The sequence below is a fragment of the Monocercomonoides exilis genome (genome assembly GCF_001643675.1).
Source record: "Monocercomonoides exilis strain PA203 chromosome Unknown scaffold2-2631571, whole genome shotgun sequence".
NCBI classification, from domain to species: domain Eukaryota; phylum Preaxostyla; order Oxymonadida; family Polymastigidae; genus Monocercomonoides; species Monocercomonoides exilis.
In genome coordinates, this window is record NW_027150547.1 from 1482380 (window position 1) to 1500836 (window position 18457).

Sequence of the window (18457 nt, forward strand, 5' to 3'; positions counted from 1 at the left end):
TATAATATTCCATTTTAAACATTAGGAAAAAACTTCACTTTTTCATAAAATTGTTAAATAGATATTTATTTTCTTTTATTATTTTTCGAAATTCAAATAAAAATGATGACAAATTATCTCATTTTAACTTATTTTGGGATTCATCGTTCAAATGAACTTCAGAAGTGAAAATTGAAAGGATTTATCTGTATTTCAATCATGCAAAGAATAAAGTTTCAAATAACTTGATTGAAATGTTAACGAAAAAACTTGAGAAATTTGAAAGAAAAATTACTTACAAAGTGTTATAAATTGTTTAAAAATTGACATTTTATTGAAAATTCAAAAATGTAATGTATCAAATCATTTTCAGATGCCAGAAAATAAAAATTAATAAAAATAAAATGGAAAGAAATTGAAATGACAAGAGATTGTAATGGTAAGAGATTGAAATGACAAGAGTTGACATGGTAAGAGATTGAAATGATTAGAGATTGTAATGGAAAGAAATTGAAATGACAAGAGATTGTAATGGTAAGAGATTGAAATGAATGGAGAATGAAATGATTAGAGATATTTATCGAACGATGTAGAAATCCTCCAAATGATGAATGACAAACGAATTGAATCTTGCTTCATTGAGATATAGTCTTTGGTTTTCATTCATATATCTGTTGAAAAGATGAAAAATCAAAAATCCTTTCAATGAATTAAAACAAGTCCTTGGATGATTATTCACGTCTTCATCCATTCTGGAGGCTCTGTTTTGACATTTGCAATCCAGTGCATTGCCATTGTTTTCCCATTTTTATCCTTAAGTGTTTTTTCATGTAACATACACATTGGTGGTTCCGTTTTAACAATTCTTATCCAGTGCATGGCCATTGTCCGCCCATTACTATCAGCAAGTGTAACATCATGTCTCATCCATTCTGGAGGAACAGTTCTCACACAAATGATCCAATACATAGCCATTGTCCAACCATCGCAATCTTTAAGAAGGATATCATGATTAATCAGTTCAGGTGGTTCTGTTTTGACATTTGTAATCCATAACATGGCCATTGTATTTCCATTCTTATTTCCAAGCATAGGGTAATGAACCATCCATTCTGGTGGTATTGTTTTGACTTCTCGTATCCATAGCATAGCCATAGTATTTCCATCCTTATCTTTATATGTTATGTCATGTCTCATCCATTCTGGAGGTTCTGTTTTAACATTTGAAATCCAGTGCATTGCCATTGTTTTCCCGTTCTTATCCCCTAACGTCAAACTTTGTCGCAATGTTACAGGAGGTTCTGTTTTCAAGCAAATAATCCATATCATGGCCATTGTTATCCCATCATTGTCTCCAAGCGCAATATCATGCATCATCCATAAAGGAGGCTCTGTCTTAACATGTTCAATCCACAGCATAGCCATTGTTCGCCCACCCTTATCTTTTCGTATTTTTTGATGTCTCATCCATTCTGGTGGTTCTGTCTTGACATGTTCAATCCACCACATGGCCATCGTCCTCCCATTTTTATCAGCAAATGTAATATCATGCATCATACATATAGGAGGCTCTGCTTTAGCATATCTTATCCACAACATAGCCATTGTAATTGTACCATCATCAGTGACAATACTCCCAAATTTCATCCATTTTGGTGGCTCTGTTTTAACATTTTCGATCCAATGCATTGAAATTGTCATTCCAGTATTATCGCAAAGGGAAACACTATGCCTCATCCACTCAGGCGGCTCCGTTTTCACATTTTTGATCCATAACATGGCCATCGAATGTCCAGCACTATCAGCAAGAGAAATGTCGTGTCTCATCCAATCAGGTGGATTTGTCTTGACATTTGTAATCCAGTGCATTGCCATAGTCTTTCCATTTTTGTTGCCAAGTGTGTTGTCATGCCTCATCCATTCTGGAGGTTCTGTCTTTATATTAGTGATCCATATCATAGCCATTGTATCATTATTATTATCACCAAGCGCGATGTCATGTTTCATCCACTCCGGTAGTTCTGTTTTAATATGCTCAATCCAATGCATTGCCATTGTCCGGCCATCCTTATCTTTACGAATATTGTTATGCCTCATCCATTCGGGCGGTTCTGTTTTGACTCTTGAAATCCAATTCATTGCCATTGTTTCTCCATCTTTATCAACTAGTGAAATGTTATGCTTCATCCATTCAGGTGGATCCGAATGATTCACCTCGATCCAGTGCATGGCCATTGTCCAACCTTTTTTATCAACAAGTGCACTGTCATGTCTCATCCATGCAGGCGGTTCTGTTCTCACTTTTTGTACCCACAACATGGCCATCGTATTCCCATAATTATTGAAAAGTTCTTTGTCATGGCTCATCCATTTTAAAGGATTAGTTTTAACAAATAAAATCCAGTTCATGGCCATAGTATTTCCATCTTTATCTTTAAGCGTTATTTCATTCCTCATCCATTCTGGTGGTTCTGTTTTGATTTCTTGAATCCATAGCATAGCCATTGTTTTCCCTTCCTTATCTTTTACTGTGTTTTCATGTCTCATACATCTTGGTGGTTCTGTCTTTACAAATTGTATCCACTTCATGGCCATCGTCCTTTCATCCTTGTTGAAAAGTATTTTACCATGCATAATCTTTTCTGGTGGCATCGTTTTTACTTCTTGTATCCATAGCAAGGCCATGGTATTTCCATCATTATCCTTAAATGTAACGTTATTCAACATCCATTTAGGAGGCTCTGCTTTCACATTTTTGATCCAATACATTGCCATTGTCTGTCCATTATTATCAGTAAGTGTGATATAGTGTCTCATCCATACCGGTGGCTCTGTCTTGACTTCTTGTATCCACAGCATAGCCATTGTGAGTCCAGCATTATCTTTAAGATAATTTCCATGTCTCATCCATTCTGGAGGTTCTGTCTTGACATTTTCGATCCAGTGCATTGCCATTGTCCATCCATTAATGTCTTTTAGTGTATTGTTATGCCTCATCCATTTTGGGGGTTCTATTTTTATATACCTTATCCAAAATATGGCTATTGTCCATCCACTTTTATTGCGAAGTTCTATATCATCCCGCAAATCGAGTGGAGGTTCAGTTTTCTCTTTCATGATCCAATCCATTGCCCTTGTATTCTCATTTTCATCACTCTTCAGATTCATAGAATTCTCTGTATTTCCCATCTATATTGATAAATATCAAATTCTTATAACGGTTGATTGATGTTCAAAGCGTTTTAAGAAATGAAATAGTTTGATCAAAAAATATCGTACTATGGGCCGATTATTAATTAAATGGAATAATTATTAATATAAAAAATAATGATTAAACAAAAGTTGCGTATTTGTTTGCATGGAAGCCAAAAGAAAAAAACATCTGTATCTGACATGAATCTGGAAAAATTTTTGCATTGATGAAAAATACTTAGATTTGTTCCGAACTTTTTCTAAAATTTTTAAAATAATAAGTCAAAAATTACAATGCACAAAAAACATTGAAAAATTAAAGAATTGAGAAAATTCTTTGAAAACGCTGTATGGAACGAAATTCTTGAAACAATAAATTTCGTCACATTTTTAAAAATATTAAACAAAATTTCGTTGAAAAAAAAAGATTTGAAAACATTCAATCGGAAGAAAATGAAATAAAAATCCTTTTATATAGTTCAAAAAAAACTGTTTTTGATATTAAAAAGAAAATGAGAACCAACCTTTTTGCATAGGAGAAATTGGACAATAATAAACTCGCTCACAGAAACAATATTTTAAAAATTTGTGAACAATGCAAAGTGACTCATGAAGTTGCAGAAAAGGCAATATTTTTGAAGAAAAATTTCAAAAAATTTTCTTCGTTTCAAAAAGCACACTCTATTTTGATCATGTCTAACACAATTGACAAAAAATCTTTTGAAAAATTCTAACTTTAACAAATAAAAGCAAATTAATTTCACATTGAAGCAAAGTATCACAAATAATTGATTCTATGCTTATTTAAGAGCTTATTTTTTGCTCGGAAACAACAAATTTTGTGAAATTAAAAACAAAATTCAATAAAAAGTTCCAAAAATAAAGTAATATAAAACTAAAAAAAGTGATAAAGTTCAGACAATTATTCAAACGAGATAATTGAATGATTCTGTTTTTCAAGATAAAAAAAAAAAAAGAAAAGAAAAATGGTGATTTATTCATTGTAATTTATCGAAAGAGTTGGAGAAGACCATATGTCAACAAGAAGATCAAGAGGTAATGGGATCCCTTCTGACTCTCTTTCAAATTGAGATAGCAAGTATTCTTTTTGTTCTGAAGGGAATACTCCAAAATTACTCTTTTCTCTTATTATCAACATCTCTTGATCGCTTGACAAATCAATTTTTGTGAGAACATCTTTTTGCTGCATTTCGGAATTACTTTGACAACAAATTGAATTAATTTTCGAAACAAATGCTTTTGAAGGAGTGTATTCCTCAAGCACTGAAGCAGTTTTCTCCATTCCAGTCTTCAATCCTCCTGCAACAGCTTTCACACCAGCCTTTAAACCTTTATTCACATATTGAAAATATGATCTAAAGTTAGATTTTATAGTTGAAGTTGATTCGCTTCCAGTTAATTTATTGTATTGTTCAATCATTTCCTCTTCCGTTCCATCATCTCCTCCTTGATTCTGTACCAAAACATCAAATTCTTCTTCCTCTTCTTCCTCTTCCTCTTCCTCTTCTTCATTTTCTCTCGTTATCTCATCGACATTTCTTGATTCTTTCGCTTCTAACAATTTAATTTCGCTTCTTTCTTTGCTATTAGATGTTTTTTGCTCTTTCTTTCCTTCAAGCCATCCAAACAAAGATGATCCTCCTTGAAACAGTGGCTGCAAGAGACGGCCAAATACTTCTAAAGACAGTTTCCCCAAATTCACAGATCCATCTTTTAAGGCATCTAAATACTCTCCTTTCTTCAAACGATTTTGAACAGACGATTTGACAGCAGCTGAGCGGGATGCAATTGCTGCTATGCCTCTAAGGAAAGGAACCCCTTCAGCTGCAGGTAAGACATTCAACATCAGAAATTGTTTCATGTTATTTCCGCTGAACACACTAATAAATCCAGATGGAAGAGAGCCGTCAACAAAAAGAGATGTTGTTTCAGGTATCACCACACGAGAACAGTTTAATGTAGGCAAAATTGCCATCACAATTTTTGGTATGTCTCTATTTATTAAGGAAGTCAAAAAAGAGGGATGTGCTTTGCCATCTGCATTTGTGGCAGACGAAGATAGTTTCCCATCTGTTGGAGTCTCATTAGATAAATCATTCCCAGTATCATTCGCATTGATTTTATCAGGTCTGTATGAAAAAAACAAAGTTGCTTGATCGATGTGAAACGAAATTAAATAACCTGGTGGGGATGTTCCTTGCTTTTCATTTCCGATATTGGACGCAGCTTTCATTTTTGCGGCTGATATAAAAGAAGGATATGAATATATAAGGCTTTCATCATATTTAATTGAAGAAATATCTTCATTTAATCCATCCACGTTCGTTTTATCATTTGCATATGCTTCTGTGATACGACTAAAGCCTGAACTTGAGAAAGGTTCGGTCAACAGCTTTTGCATGTGCGTTTTCGCTTCTTTTGAAGAATCAATAGGATGCTGAATTTGTATTTGTTTGTCTTCCTTTTCTTTCTCTTTGCTACTCTTTATTTTTTTAGCTTTTGCATTTGTATTTATTTCTTCAGTTTCTTTTTCGATAAAATTCTTTAACAAAGTGCCAAATAGTATCAAATTATACACAGTTTTCTCATTTAAATTGACAGCCAAAGGCGATGGAAGATGGATATTTGCGTAGTTTACGCTCAGAGGTTCTGCAGAATCGCCAATCATTGAATGAGTTTCAATATGGAAAGAAGTGAGCGTTTCGTAAGAAGCCGTGGATGGCATTGCCCGGGAGACAGCTTCCACAAAACTTACTGAACTTCCAGACAAAGATCCTTGGCTTTTTAAAAATCGAGCATTTGGCTCTTGCATCGTTGAAGTTTGAGATTTGTTTTTATCAAAAGTTAAAGATGAGTTCAACGAAGAAGGAGCCTTTGTTTTCGCCTGACTTTCTTTTGTCAAAGCAGCTTGATTCTGAGAAGCATATGCATTGTGCACAGCAAATCGAGGAGGCGAATGAAGCATTCCGTCCTTAAATAAATTGCTATCTTGACCTGGAAATGGATGCACAGACGAGCGAGGAAGGCAGAAATCACTCATACATCTGGGTATATACAAGGGATGTGGATACAATGTATGGTGTTCAGGTTCTTCTTGAGGATGCTGTTCCGATTGATCAAGAGACTTAGCTGGATAAGTGCTGATTGGAGTTGGTTGAACAATCAGTTTGTGGATTTCATCCTTTCTTTTTCCAACAATCTTTGTCATTTCTTCATTTTCTATCACAGAAAGAGGAATTGAGGTCACTATCAACGAATATGGATCATTTGAACGCAAGCCATCATTTTCGGTTAAACTTCTTGAAATTTTGTTAAAATCGCGAACCACAAACCCACCAAGAACTAAATCCACAACAGATTTTGGATAAGAATTCATTAGATTTGCTTCATCATCATGCGAAAGACGTAATAAAGAATCTGTAGACGATCGAATATTTTGCTTCATCTCAGCAAAAGATCCGTTCAGATTGCAAAGGCAATTCGGTTGCCTAAACGCATCTACATGAATTGATGCATCATTCAATATCAATTCAACATAATCATTTGAATAAACTGGCGAAGGATTTGAAGAAATTGAGGATCCTTCTGAATTCATAGTCGCTGCATAAGAAGGTAACAAAACATCAGCCACAACCTTTCCAATTTCAATGTGAAGAGAAAGAAGGATAGGCGGACGTGGGGCTCCAGAAGGAAGAAGGGTGCCTGTTGGAGGAGGTGGAGGATGAGCATTATTAGTGTATGTTTGCTGATAATGGAGATTGGTTAGTTCATGTGATCTGGTAGGAGTAAGTGGTGAAGATAACACTGATGATGATGATAAAGCAGAAGAACTCGAAGATAAAGGCTGTGAAACAACTTCTTTTGAAAGAGGCTTTAAAGACGATGGGTGAAATTCACTCTTTTCAGCTGTCTCAACAATGCTTCCGATTGTTTGAGGCTCTGAAAGATTAGGACATTCACCATCTAAAGCAATTGTGTTATCTGTGGACTGTAAAGAGATTTCTGTTGAATTTGAGCCTTCCGGAAATGCAAATTCAGATATATGAGTAAAAGAACTATCCAACTCTTGATCAGAAAGAGGTGACAAAACAGTTGGAGACGAATCTGAAATATCTTCATTTTGAGAATATGATGACAGAGAAGTGCTGCTAACATTGGCTTCGTCACTTGCAATGCCCGTAAGTTGATTGCTCATTGCATCCATAAGGCTGGACCTAGTTTCATTTGTTATATTCGCGCCAGAGAGCTTAGAATCCGCTTTTCTGTATATGGTTGTTAGACAAGGAACATTTCTTCCTGACAGGTGCAACGGAACTTCCTCTCTATTATTTCGGCTATTTGATTGCGCACCCTCTTGCTTGGCTACAGAATCCTCCTTGTTGTGTTGCTTGAACAATTGTTTAAAGTGACACTTCCCAACGAACTCCTTTCTTGGAGTTGATCTGATATTCATCTGTTGAGTTTCTTGATCAATTTGTGTGATTAGTTTTTCCCACTGCTCTTCTCCTGCAAATAACTCGATTGAATAAGGCATTTCTTCTTCTTTGTGGAGCAGATCATTTCGCACTTTCTCAGAAAGCTTCTCCCCATTCTTCATCACCGACAGCATTGCATTCAGCTCCGTGGAAGCAACGCTTTTTGGATACTCTTTTCTTTCCTTGTGAGATGACGCATTGTATGACGATGATATCGTTGAGAATGGAAACTTGTGAGGCGGATGACTGGCTGCGCGGAGAAGAAGATGGGACACATCCAAAGAAGAACGAGATGAAGGATAAAGATCTGAAATAAGAGATGAAGAAGAATTGCTTTCAGTCACATTTGGCGAATCTTCATCGCACAAATCTGTAAAGGATGCTTCAGTGTTCTTTTCAAGTGTTAGCTTTGTGCGATTATTTCTTGAATCTCTCCTTGTTTGCGTTGAAATAATATCACTTAATGATAAATTCAAAATTTCTTTTATAGGCTTTCCCTTTTGAGCTCGAAGCAAAGGATGAGAAAGTGGATACCCTCTTCCAAAGAAGTTAAGTGTCTTGTTATTTACCATTCTGACAATCTGCTGAATAAACAGAATTAATGAGCCAACTTGTTCTGCATCAATTTTCGATGTGACAGAAGGAATGTTAAGTTCGAGGAATAATGGACGACTAACAAGCTTTTGTATCTTATTCGCACATGAGACAAGCTCTGGAGAAAGGAAAGGATCGATGGACACGAAAGGAGCAAGATCACCAGCAGAATCTAACGACTCAGACACAGCTTCTTCCATTAATGACATATTTGATGCATCAGAACCCTCAGCATTCTGACATTTTTCTTCTTCTCTCAGCACCTTCCGCTTCTGTTTTATTTCTTTGTTCCTTATTGTATCCAACAAAAGCCGCGTCATTAAATAGACCAAATACTCTTTTTCTTCATTTCGAAGAGATGCGTTTGAAAGTGAGCCATTGAAGTGTTGCGCTCTTCCAACTGGAGTGAAGCCTCCGTTAATTAAGTTAGAACGCAGACGAGAAGATGCCTGCAGCAGAGAAGGAAGTTCAGATATTGTCGTATGACTTACAGAATAGCGAGGAGTATCACTTTGCGAAGGAGAACAGACATCGCTTAACTGAGACACGTTTTCAGGTGTACTGCTATCATTTTTGTCTGCATTTTCAACTATCAAAGAAATTGGAGATTCAACATTCTGTGTGTTGACTGAATTTCCGCTGCTCAACGAAAGTCGGATGAAATGAGGTAAGTATTTTGTTGAGAAGTCATTGAGGTTGGTATTTTGATGCAGCTGCTCAGAGCGATTTAGTGGAAGAGATGGCTGATAAGATAACACCGGTGAACGAGGATATGACAAAGAATTGAGGTTTCCCTTTGAATCAGATGAAAGAACAGAATTCAGCATCATAACCTCAGCCAGTTCGACTTTGAAGCGAAGTGGCTCAAAATCAAACAAATTAACAACTGAGCGAGGCAAAGAAGTAACTTTTTCTTCATCGTTTTTCAAATTTCCCTTATCTCCAAGCTTCTTGCTCTCATCTTTTGTTGCTTCCACATCATTTTCTGACATTGAGGAATTAAAAGCATTTCTAAGCTTTGAAGAAATTGAATTTGAGGCCGCATCATCGATGATGTGGTATCTTCCATTCCGAGCATCAAACTCCCACTGATTCTGCAGCTTATGCGACATCCAGCAAGCCTCAACAGAACGCAAGAGAACAGAAATGACTGGAGATGCATGATCAACAGAAGACGGCACGGAACCAAACAAAATTTGAGAAGGCGTGCGATTTTGCAGAGAGCTTGTTGAAAATGCTGATAAAGATTCGGTCCGATCGATTATGTTTCTGTACATTGAACACATTTGAACGTATGAGTTGTAATCGAGAGAATCAGGAGTATGAAGAGCAGGAAGGAAAAAGATGGGATACGAAACATTCTTCTTCCTCTTCTGCATCAACGTTTCTTTTGACAGCTTTCTTCTTTTCCTTCCAGAAATTAACATGTCCCATCTATCCAGAAGCTCCTTTTCCTGCTCTTGTTTCAAGCGCAGCACGAAGTGATTGAGCGGATCTGCAAAAGCAACAACATCATCTCCCAAAATGTGTGCGTGTATAAGCGGCTTTGCTTGTGTTTCGTCTGCTTCTGCCATCACAGCTGTGATTTTGTGACCCCTTCGCTTCAGTTTCACCGATTTCTTAACAACAAAATCTTCCAAAATTGGAATAAGACTATCAACTGTCGAGATAATATCTTCAACAAGAGAAAAAGTCGCAGGCGAAACGAAAACTTCTGATTGTTTGACAAGCCCTGAAATGCTCAAAAGAAGAGGAGGAACAGAAAGTGGTGCTTTGTGTGATTTAGGCAAAGAGGAAGAGGAAGAGGAAGAAGAAAGCGTTGACTGACATGAAGACTCTAACAAGCTTATAAAACAAGAAAGGGTAATTGCCTTCAATGGATACACTGGTGCAGATTCGAACTTCTTTTGAACATTATTGTACCAGCCAAAGGTGGATAAAGATGAGGAAGCAAAAGAAGGCGATGTAGCATTTCTAATGTTGGAATTTAAGCCGTCAATCAGAACTGGAGAAGGAGAAATGATAGGAACATGATGCTCTTCCACTCCTGCAACCATTGAGATCCAATCAGCAGTCAGACTTAATAAGATGCATGTTGAATAGCAAGTTTGCTCCTGCTGAGAAGACAAAGTTGACAATGATGAAAAAGAAGAAGAGGTGGAAGATGAAGCAGAAGCAGAAGCAGAAGCAGAACTAGAAGAAGATTCAGATAAATTGTGCATCAACTGCTTTGAAGGAGCATGGAGTAATAAAACAGCTTCAACAGAAGGGCCAAATGCTCTTATCGAAGCAAGAGAAGGCAAAAGCACACAATTCAGCGATGATTGCACAAACTCCACTTTGATTCTGATAGAAATCGGTGGAGAAATCTCTTCTTCTGCTCTTTGCTTTGACAGAACTTCTGATGTTTTATTAGAAGATTGGCCTCCGCTGCAGCTGCTGAGCGCTAGTTCCTGCCGCTTTGTTTCTCTCCTCTTTAATTTTCGTTCTGTCGCAATCAGATCACTCAGTGAAGTAATTGAGCTTAGTGTATCCTTTACAATCTGCAAAAGTGAAAGCGAATTGAATATCAATGGAGACATTCCTGTTGCTTCTACCTTTGCTTCTCCTCCTCTTTCTCCTCTTTCTTCTTCTTCTTCAAAGCTATCATCGTCTTCATAATCCATTGTGTTCTTTGATTTGTGGTTGTTGTTTGTTTTCTTCTTGTTTTCATTATCAGTTGTTGAATCGTCTAAGGGTGTAATATCCAAAAAGATGTAAACATTTGGCAGTTTTACGTGAATAGAAGCAAGCTCATTGCTTTCCTTTTGATCAGCATTGGATAACAGAACGTTATCTGCAATTAAACTTTGGAATTTCTCTTCTTTTCTCTCGAATTCTTTGTGGTTTTTGTCCTTTTCGGCAAAAGAAATAGCATTTTCTTTGGAGCACTTTTGAATGTGCTGCAAAAGCGAGTGGTGAGAATTCAGCTTCTGTGTGGCTGCTGAAAAAGCAGAAGGATCAGATTCTTCAGCAGCATCGAGGATAAGCGGGGCAGGACGCTCTGACGCTGATGAAAGTGAGGAAGAAGAGGAGAAAGAAGAGGAAGAAGCAGAAGCCGATATACTTTTATTAGCGCAATTAACTTTAGAAATTCCGTTTTTCGTGTTCGAATTCTTACCATTCATCTTTGGAAGAACAAAAGATACAGTTGTCATTCTATCGATGAGCAGAATTGGGAGCTGCGTTTTGTCAGCGGGCGAGAAATAGCACAGACGAGGGAGCGAATGATTCATCCAGTCAGACGAAAGAGAAGAAGAATGAAATGTTTGCGAAGTGTTCAGATGATGTGAGTGAGGGGGAGAGAATGAAAGAGAAGAATGAGAGGAAAGAGAAGAAAAAGCAGTTGATGCTGGTAAATGTTGTGTGAAAGACAAAGAACGTGCAAAAAAGGTGAATGAATGGAAAGAGACAGAAAAACAGAGCGAAGGAAAACTGTGCACAATTCTATCTGGAGCTAATGTTTGCTTTGAAGGAAGAGAAATGATTGAGCTGGCACTGTCTTCTGATTGGATGATGAATGGATTGCGGAATGAACCAAATGAATTGTAAGATTGTTCAGATGTTGATGAGGTGGACGAAGAAGAGGAAGAAGAGGAAGAGGAAAAAGAAGATGATGAAATGCGAGCAAAAGAGGAAGGTTGATTGATTGGTAGAAGTTTATTGTCGCTTTTTATAACATGAAGAAGGAATGGAAGATGTGTCAGTTGGACAGGCGTATCTGCAGGTTCTTGTCCAATTCGGTGGTTGATAAGAGACAGAACGAAAGGAGAAACAGGAAGAGGAAGTGTGAATGATGGTTGAGACACAACAGAAGAAGAAGAAGAAGATGATGATGATGAAGAAGCAGAAGCAGAAGCAGAAGATGCTTCAGTTCCCTCTGAAACAAGCTGCTTCTCCCTTTTTATGGTTTCTTGTGGCAAAGAATAGAACAGAAGTGGCTGAGCTGGTGAATTCTCTGTTGTTTGTGTTATTTGTGGAGAGTGTGGAGAATGTGGTGGATGAAGATAAGCGCCAAAAACAGAAAGATTCGAAAAGGAGGCGCAGAGCATGTGGCTGTACTGGTGGGATGAGAGAGGGTCCTGTTTGAATGAAGAGAAAAGAGAAGAAGAAGAAGAAGAAGAAGAAGAAGAAGAAGAAGAAGAAGAAGAAGAAGAAGAAGATGAAGATGATGATGATGATGAAGTGCTGGCGAGATCTGACGGATGTTCAACAAAACGAATGCTGCTCTGTGAACTTGTGCGAAGAGGGGCAAAGGAAATGGATGTGGATGAAGTGGAAGAGAAAGAAGAAGAAGAAGGAGAAGGAGAAAATGAAGAAGGAGGAGAAGAAGAGGTAGAAGGGAATAAAAATGCCAATCCAACCCAGTCAAGGTTCAACTGAATGCCAACCAAAAACATTCGAGATGGTTTTTTTGAAGTAGATTGAAGATACTGCTCTTCTGTTTGTGCAATTGCAGTTGCAGTTTTAGTTGTAGTTATATTTGAGTTTTCATTCAAAGAACACTCAGACAATTCAACAGAAGATGAATGACTTGAAGAAATGCCTTTCTCATTTTGTGTTTGAGAAGAAGAAGAAGGAGAAGAAGAAGACAAAGAAGTGAATGCGTCAATGAGAGTGATCAACGGATGGATCAGATTGATTGGCAGAGTTACTCGAAATGGCTGGGCAAACAACTGGACGGAAAGATGAGGCAAGATTGATGGATTCGCGATTTTCACTTTGTTTCCAATGGATTTTGTGGACAAAGAAGAAGAAATAGAAGAAGAAGAAGAAGAAGAAGAAGAAGCACGTGACGTTGTATTGCTACCTTGAATCTTCATTGCCTCTTCCATCTGTGATGTCATTCTTTTTCCCGTCTGATTGGTTATGCTCATGGCAAGTGGCGATGTTGGATAGGATGAATAGAAAGCAGCATCCAAATACAGAACAGCCGAGGACTGTGTCAGTGAAGGATTGGCAGACTCGATTCGCCTCATCTTCTTTGCATAGTTGTCAGGGAGAGAGAAAATGTGAAGGAAAGAAGAAGAAGATGATGAGGAGGAGGAAGAGGAAGAGGAAGAGGGAGAGGAAGGATAAGACGCACTTGGATAGGAATCTTCAAGTGAAGATGAAAGAGGAGAAAAGGTAGAAGAAGCCGAAGCCGAAGCCGAAGCCGAAGCAGAAGCAGAAGAATTCATAGGAAGAGGAGGAGAAGCCGATGATTGTGGAACAGGAGAAGAGGCAAGTGCTGGGTGGTTACTTGAAGAAGAAGTAGAAGAAGAAGGATAAGACGAGCGCAGAATCGACTGAACAGGGAAAGGGGTGTTCAAAGTGAATGGCCTGTAGAGAGAAGAAGAAAGTGGCTGCGTGGCAATGTCAGCAGCAAGTGATTCAATAGACAAATGGAAGAGAGAGGGGGAAAGATACTTTGACACAAAAAGCTCTTTTGAAAAGTGTTTTTTCTTCTCTTCGGGAGAGAAAGACGAAGGCGCTTGGGTTGACTTCATCCTCTTTGGGAAGGCGCTGCAGAACACGAGGCGAGAAAAGGAGAAGCGCAGATGCTCCGTTCGCTCGAGTTCGGAAGAGAAAAAGAGAGAAGGAGAAGAAGGGGGAGAAGAATATATTGATTCAGAAGAATTTGAAGCAATTTGCTCACTAGAAGATGCACGAGGCAATGGAGAAGGAGATGAAGAAGGAGAAGGAGAAGGGGTAACATAATGAGTATTGCTTGAAGATAACAGAAAAGGAGTTTCAATTGTGATGCCATCAAACACCATGTGGATGACAGAGTCGTAAATGTACTCATTTGGAAGAGGGTTCTTCACAGCGTCATTTGAAATGGTATTCTCCTTTTTGACAGCTTCTGATGTTTCTGCTGATGTTTTTGCTGCTTTACTTTCGCTTTTGCTGCTGCTGCTGCTATCGCTACAAGTGCTGTCTTCGCTGCTTGCTTTATCTGTTTTGTCTTCTTTTGTTTTATCTTTCTCTTTCTCTTTCTCTTCTTTTTTTGAATCTTCTTTTTCTTCCTCTTCTCCTTTCTTTGTAACTTCCTTTTCGCTTTTAACGTTGTCTTCGTCTATTTTGTCAAACACTTCTGAAGAATCGCTTTCGGGTGTGTCGTGTATTGAGTCAAAAACCTCGTCTAATTCTGGAAGAGATGAGAGATAAGAGGACAGATGGGAAGGAAGAAGAAAAGAGGAAGAGGAAGAGGAAGAAGAAGCAGCAGAAGAAGAAGACAACGAAGAATTATCACTCGCTCCGGAATTCTTGTTTTGAGCCAACGCATCCTCAATCAAATTCCCCGAAGCAGTTAAAATACCTTCACTGCTGTTTCCCTTCAGCCAATGCGGTGTCCGCATTCGGATGATGTCTTCGCGATGCAGTCTTCTCAAAGAGCGCATTGAAACAGGGCGAGAAATGGCGTCTGACGGAACAAGACTCACTTTGCTCAGGTTGCGCAGAGAGAACAAGGCAGACTTGTGTTTGGCAGGGCGAGTGGATTTGGATTTGGATTGAGATAAAGATAAAGAATTGGATAAAGAGGAGGAAGAGGAAAGGGGAGAAGAAACGGGAGAAGAGGAAGAAGAGGAAGATGAGAAAGAAGAAAAGGAAGAAGATGTGCTGCGAGATCTGTGCTGCTTGTGCACGAAACGGAAGTCTGATACATCAAATTGCTGGCTCTCTTCATTTTGCTTCTCTTCTTGTGGATTTCCCTCTGACTGTGCTGGAGAAAGAGAATGTTGATTGTTCTCATTGCTTTCTGTGGAATTCAGCAAAGAAGCAGGTTTTGTGTTGCCATCATCACATTCGTTTGAAAATTTTGTGGTTTTTTCAGTTTTTTCAGTTTTTTCGTTTAGCATTTGGAGAGAATCAACATCAACTGACTCAAAATCGGTGGGTGTGGTTGGCTCAGAAGGAAAATAATCTTCAATCTGAAACGTCTGCTCAAGAAAGTGATCATCATCATCATCTTCTTCTTCTCCTTCTCCTTCTTTGATTATTATTGTCTTACTTGTTTCTTTGTGTTCTGCTGCTTCTTCAGATTTGTTGCTTTCTTCATGTCCAGTGATCTTATCCACTAACACTCCTTCATCATCATCTTCAACATCATCCAATGAACTCGAACCTTCAGCTGCTGAAATTTCTGAACCAGAAATTCCATTTTGTCTTTGTTTTTTCTCTTCAGTCGAAGCATTCCATTCATTTTCATCTATCTTTTCAACTTTTCCTGTCTTTCCCATCTTCTCCTCCTCCCCTTCTTCTTCTTCTTCTTCTTCCCCCTCCTCACCCATCACTGCCTCCATCACCTTCTCATTCATTCTGAACACACTCGAAAAGAACGTATCGACATCTGCCTCTTCCACACTCTCAAATTCTGACAGCAGCAGCGCTATCATCTTCTGCTCATCAATTACTTCCCCTTCTTCTTCTTCTTCTTCTTCGATTTCTTCTTCATCTTTTTCCCCTTCTTCTTTTTCTCCTTCTCTTTTTCTTTCTCTTTCTCCTTCTTCATCTTTTTCCAGCTCCACGTTTGCTTCTCCTTCTGTTTCTCCTTCTTTCTTTATTTGACCATCTTCATTTTTTATCGATGCTTTTATTTCTTCTTTTCCTTCTTCTACTCTGTTTGCTTGTATTGCATCACCAACTCCTTCTTTTTCTCCTTCTTTTTCTTCTCCTTTCCCTTCTTCTCTTTCTCTTTCTCCTTCTCCTCCTTCTTCCTTTTCCCCTTCCTCTTCAACTGCTTCCTTTTCTTCTTTCTTGTCTTCCATCTCCTTCACAGCCTGCGCCATCATCGCCTTCTTCTGCTTCTTCTTCTCCTTCACAAGCTTCCAGTACTCCTTCGATTTCGCCTTCTTCCTCTCCTTCCCGCTTTTCCTTCTCTGGTTCTCTTTCTTCTTCTCTTCTTTGATTTCTTCTCCTTTTTCTCCTCCTTCTCCTTCTTCTTCCCCTCTTTTAGCTGAGCTGTTGCCTTCTTCCTTTTCTTTCTCTTCTCTTTCTGTTTCACCTTCCCTATCTGTGCATGTTTCACCCACAAACTCTGAATCGGTTGCTCCTGTCTCCACCTCTGTCTCTTGGTTCGTCCATTCGTTTTCTGGTTCTTTTTCTTTTTCTTTTTCTTTCTTTTCTTTGTCTTCTTCTTGAATCTCTTCTTTATCCTTCTCCTCCTCTTTTTCTTTCTCGTTTTCCTTATCTTGATCCTCCTCTTTCTCTTTCGACTTCTCTTTCTCTTTCTCTTTCTCTTGTTCTTTCTTTTCAATCATATCTGTTGTGCCAAGAGGTTTCGGTATTTCTTGTTCGTTTTGCGCTGTTTCTTCACTTTCTTTCTCTTTCTGTTCCTTTTTTTCTTCAATTTCTTTTCTTTCATCGTCTTTTTTAGTAGCTTCAGCTTCTTTTTTACCACTTCTGCTTTGTTCTTTCTTTTCCTTCGATTTTGTTTCTTTTTCTTCTTTTGCTTCTTCTTCTTCTTCTTCTTCTGTTCTGATATCATTTCTTACCTTCTCAACTTCCTTGACTGAACTCTTATTCTCACTCACTTTGCTTTCTTCTTCTTTTGCTGCTACTGCCACATTCCCTTTCTTTCCAATCATTTTTACCTGTTTCCCCTTTTTCATTGAATACAAATCGAAAAGGCGCAGAGCATTTCTAACCCCTCCAATTGTGAGTCTGGTGTGCATATGGCCAAAATGGAGATAGACGCGGAAGTCAGACAGAGAGGCGAATGCGAACGAGTTGATTGGAGGAAGCACAGATGCTTTGCTCTGTGAAGGCTGGTTGGGAGATGATGAGACAGAAGAAGAAGAAGAAGAAGAAGATGAAGAAGAAGATGATGATGATGCAGAAGAAGAGGAAGAAGAAGCAGAAGCTGAGCTGGAGGCACTTGACGATGCGAAATGAGTAGGCTCGTCAGAGTCGACTCCTCCAGCTTCTAAATATTCCCCTGTTAAGGAAGGATTATCAGAAGACGATGCTGAGGCAGACGATGTGCGGTTGGTAGATGATGTTGAGTGGAAAAGAGCTGAAATAAGCAAAGTTAGAGTTGTCAGAGACAGCTGTAGTGAAGGTTGTTCATCTGATCGTAAAAAATAATTTTTGTACAATGTTCAGTTTTTGATGTGAAACATTAAAAAAATTCACATAAAAATACTCAATCAGAGGAAAAGGTCACACCTTGAGATGATCCAACAATACTAACAGTTAAATCTCTGATCTGTACTGATGAATCAACAGCAGTTTTCCATTCTTTCGTAACTGCGTCTATCATTTCCCTATTTGTCCATGCAGAGGACCACTGCGTTCTTTTTTTCTCATCTCCCATTTCTGGAATTGCCTCCATCCTAATACCTGCATCAGGAGCACTGAGAAAAAAGCAACCAACATTTATCAGAACATCGCCAACACGAGGTAGAGGATAGCCCTTGATTGATAATGGCATCTTTTGAGGTTGCGCATTGGGCAAAGAATTCCTGATTACAATAGATACAGCTGTCAGTGTTATTTTCCCGCTGCGGAGCAAGAAGAAAATAAGAAATCGAATAAATCCATTAAGAGATTGCAAAATATCAGTCTGCACTGATTCTGTAGAAGCTTCATTACTTGAAGACTTAACATTCTCTTCATTTGACATTTCATCTATAAGTTAGTTATTAAAATAAAAGTGAGCAAGCCTCAAAGAAAAAGCATAAAAAATCAAACTATTTTGCGATAAAACAAGATATGCCAAAGGAACAGTAAGCGAGGCAGGGAAAGAAAATTGTGGATTTTGAAAGCAACCATATTCCAACTTGAAAGGAAGTCCTTTTAGTTTTTGATTCAAAAACTAATATATTTTTTCAAAATTTTGATGGATCATAAATGTTTAAGAATTCCTAAAATTATCACACTGTGGTATTTAAGGTGAATGTTTCTGTTGATCCTGTAGATAATAATTGAGAGATATTGCCTTGGAAATAATCTCCCCAATTAATCCCAGTTCTGTGAAGTAATACATGCTTTGCACCAGATTTAATTCCCCCTCCAACAAATTGCACTGTTTTTCCTATAGCCTTTGCAGTGCCTTTGGTTAAAGAAGCCACACTTTTCCATAGAAATGACATCAACAACCAATTCAGATCATTATGTTGCCCATATTAAAATTTTCAATCGTGAATCTAAATTTGCTATGGTTATGATCATTC

At 38.1% G+C, this 18457-nt stretch overlaps 2 protein-coding genes across 2 annotated transcripts; both read right to left on the reverse strand.

Moving 5' to 3' along the window:
• Positions 1-113: 113 nt before the first annotated feature.
• MONOS_1138 (uncharacterized protein) lies at positions 114-3261 on the reverse strand. Its single transcript, XM_067863905.1, has one exon. It carries the CDS (start codon positions 3166-3168, stop codon positions 715-717), a length of 2454 nt encoding a protein of 817 aa, XP_067735843.1. The 5' UTR covers positions 3169-3261; the 3' UTR covers positions 114-714.
• Positions 3262-3499: 238 nt separating this feature from the next.
• On the reverse strand, positions 3500-18376 carry MONOS_1137 (putative 200 kDa antigen p200; the record flags this gene model as incomplete). The annotated part of the gene is made up of 4 exons (XM_067863895.1): positions 3500-17352; positions 17451-17912; positions 17976-18099; positions 18164-18376. 4 exons carry the CDS (start codon positions 18374-18376, stop codon positions 4166-4168), a joined length of 13986 nt encoding a protein of 4661 aa, XP_067735844.1. The 3' UTR covers positions 3500-4165.
• Positions 18377-18457: the final 81 nt, after the last annotated feature.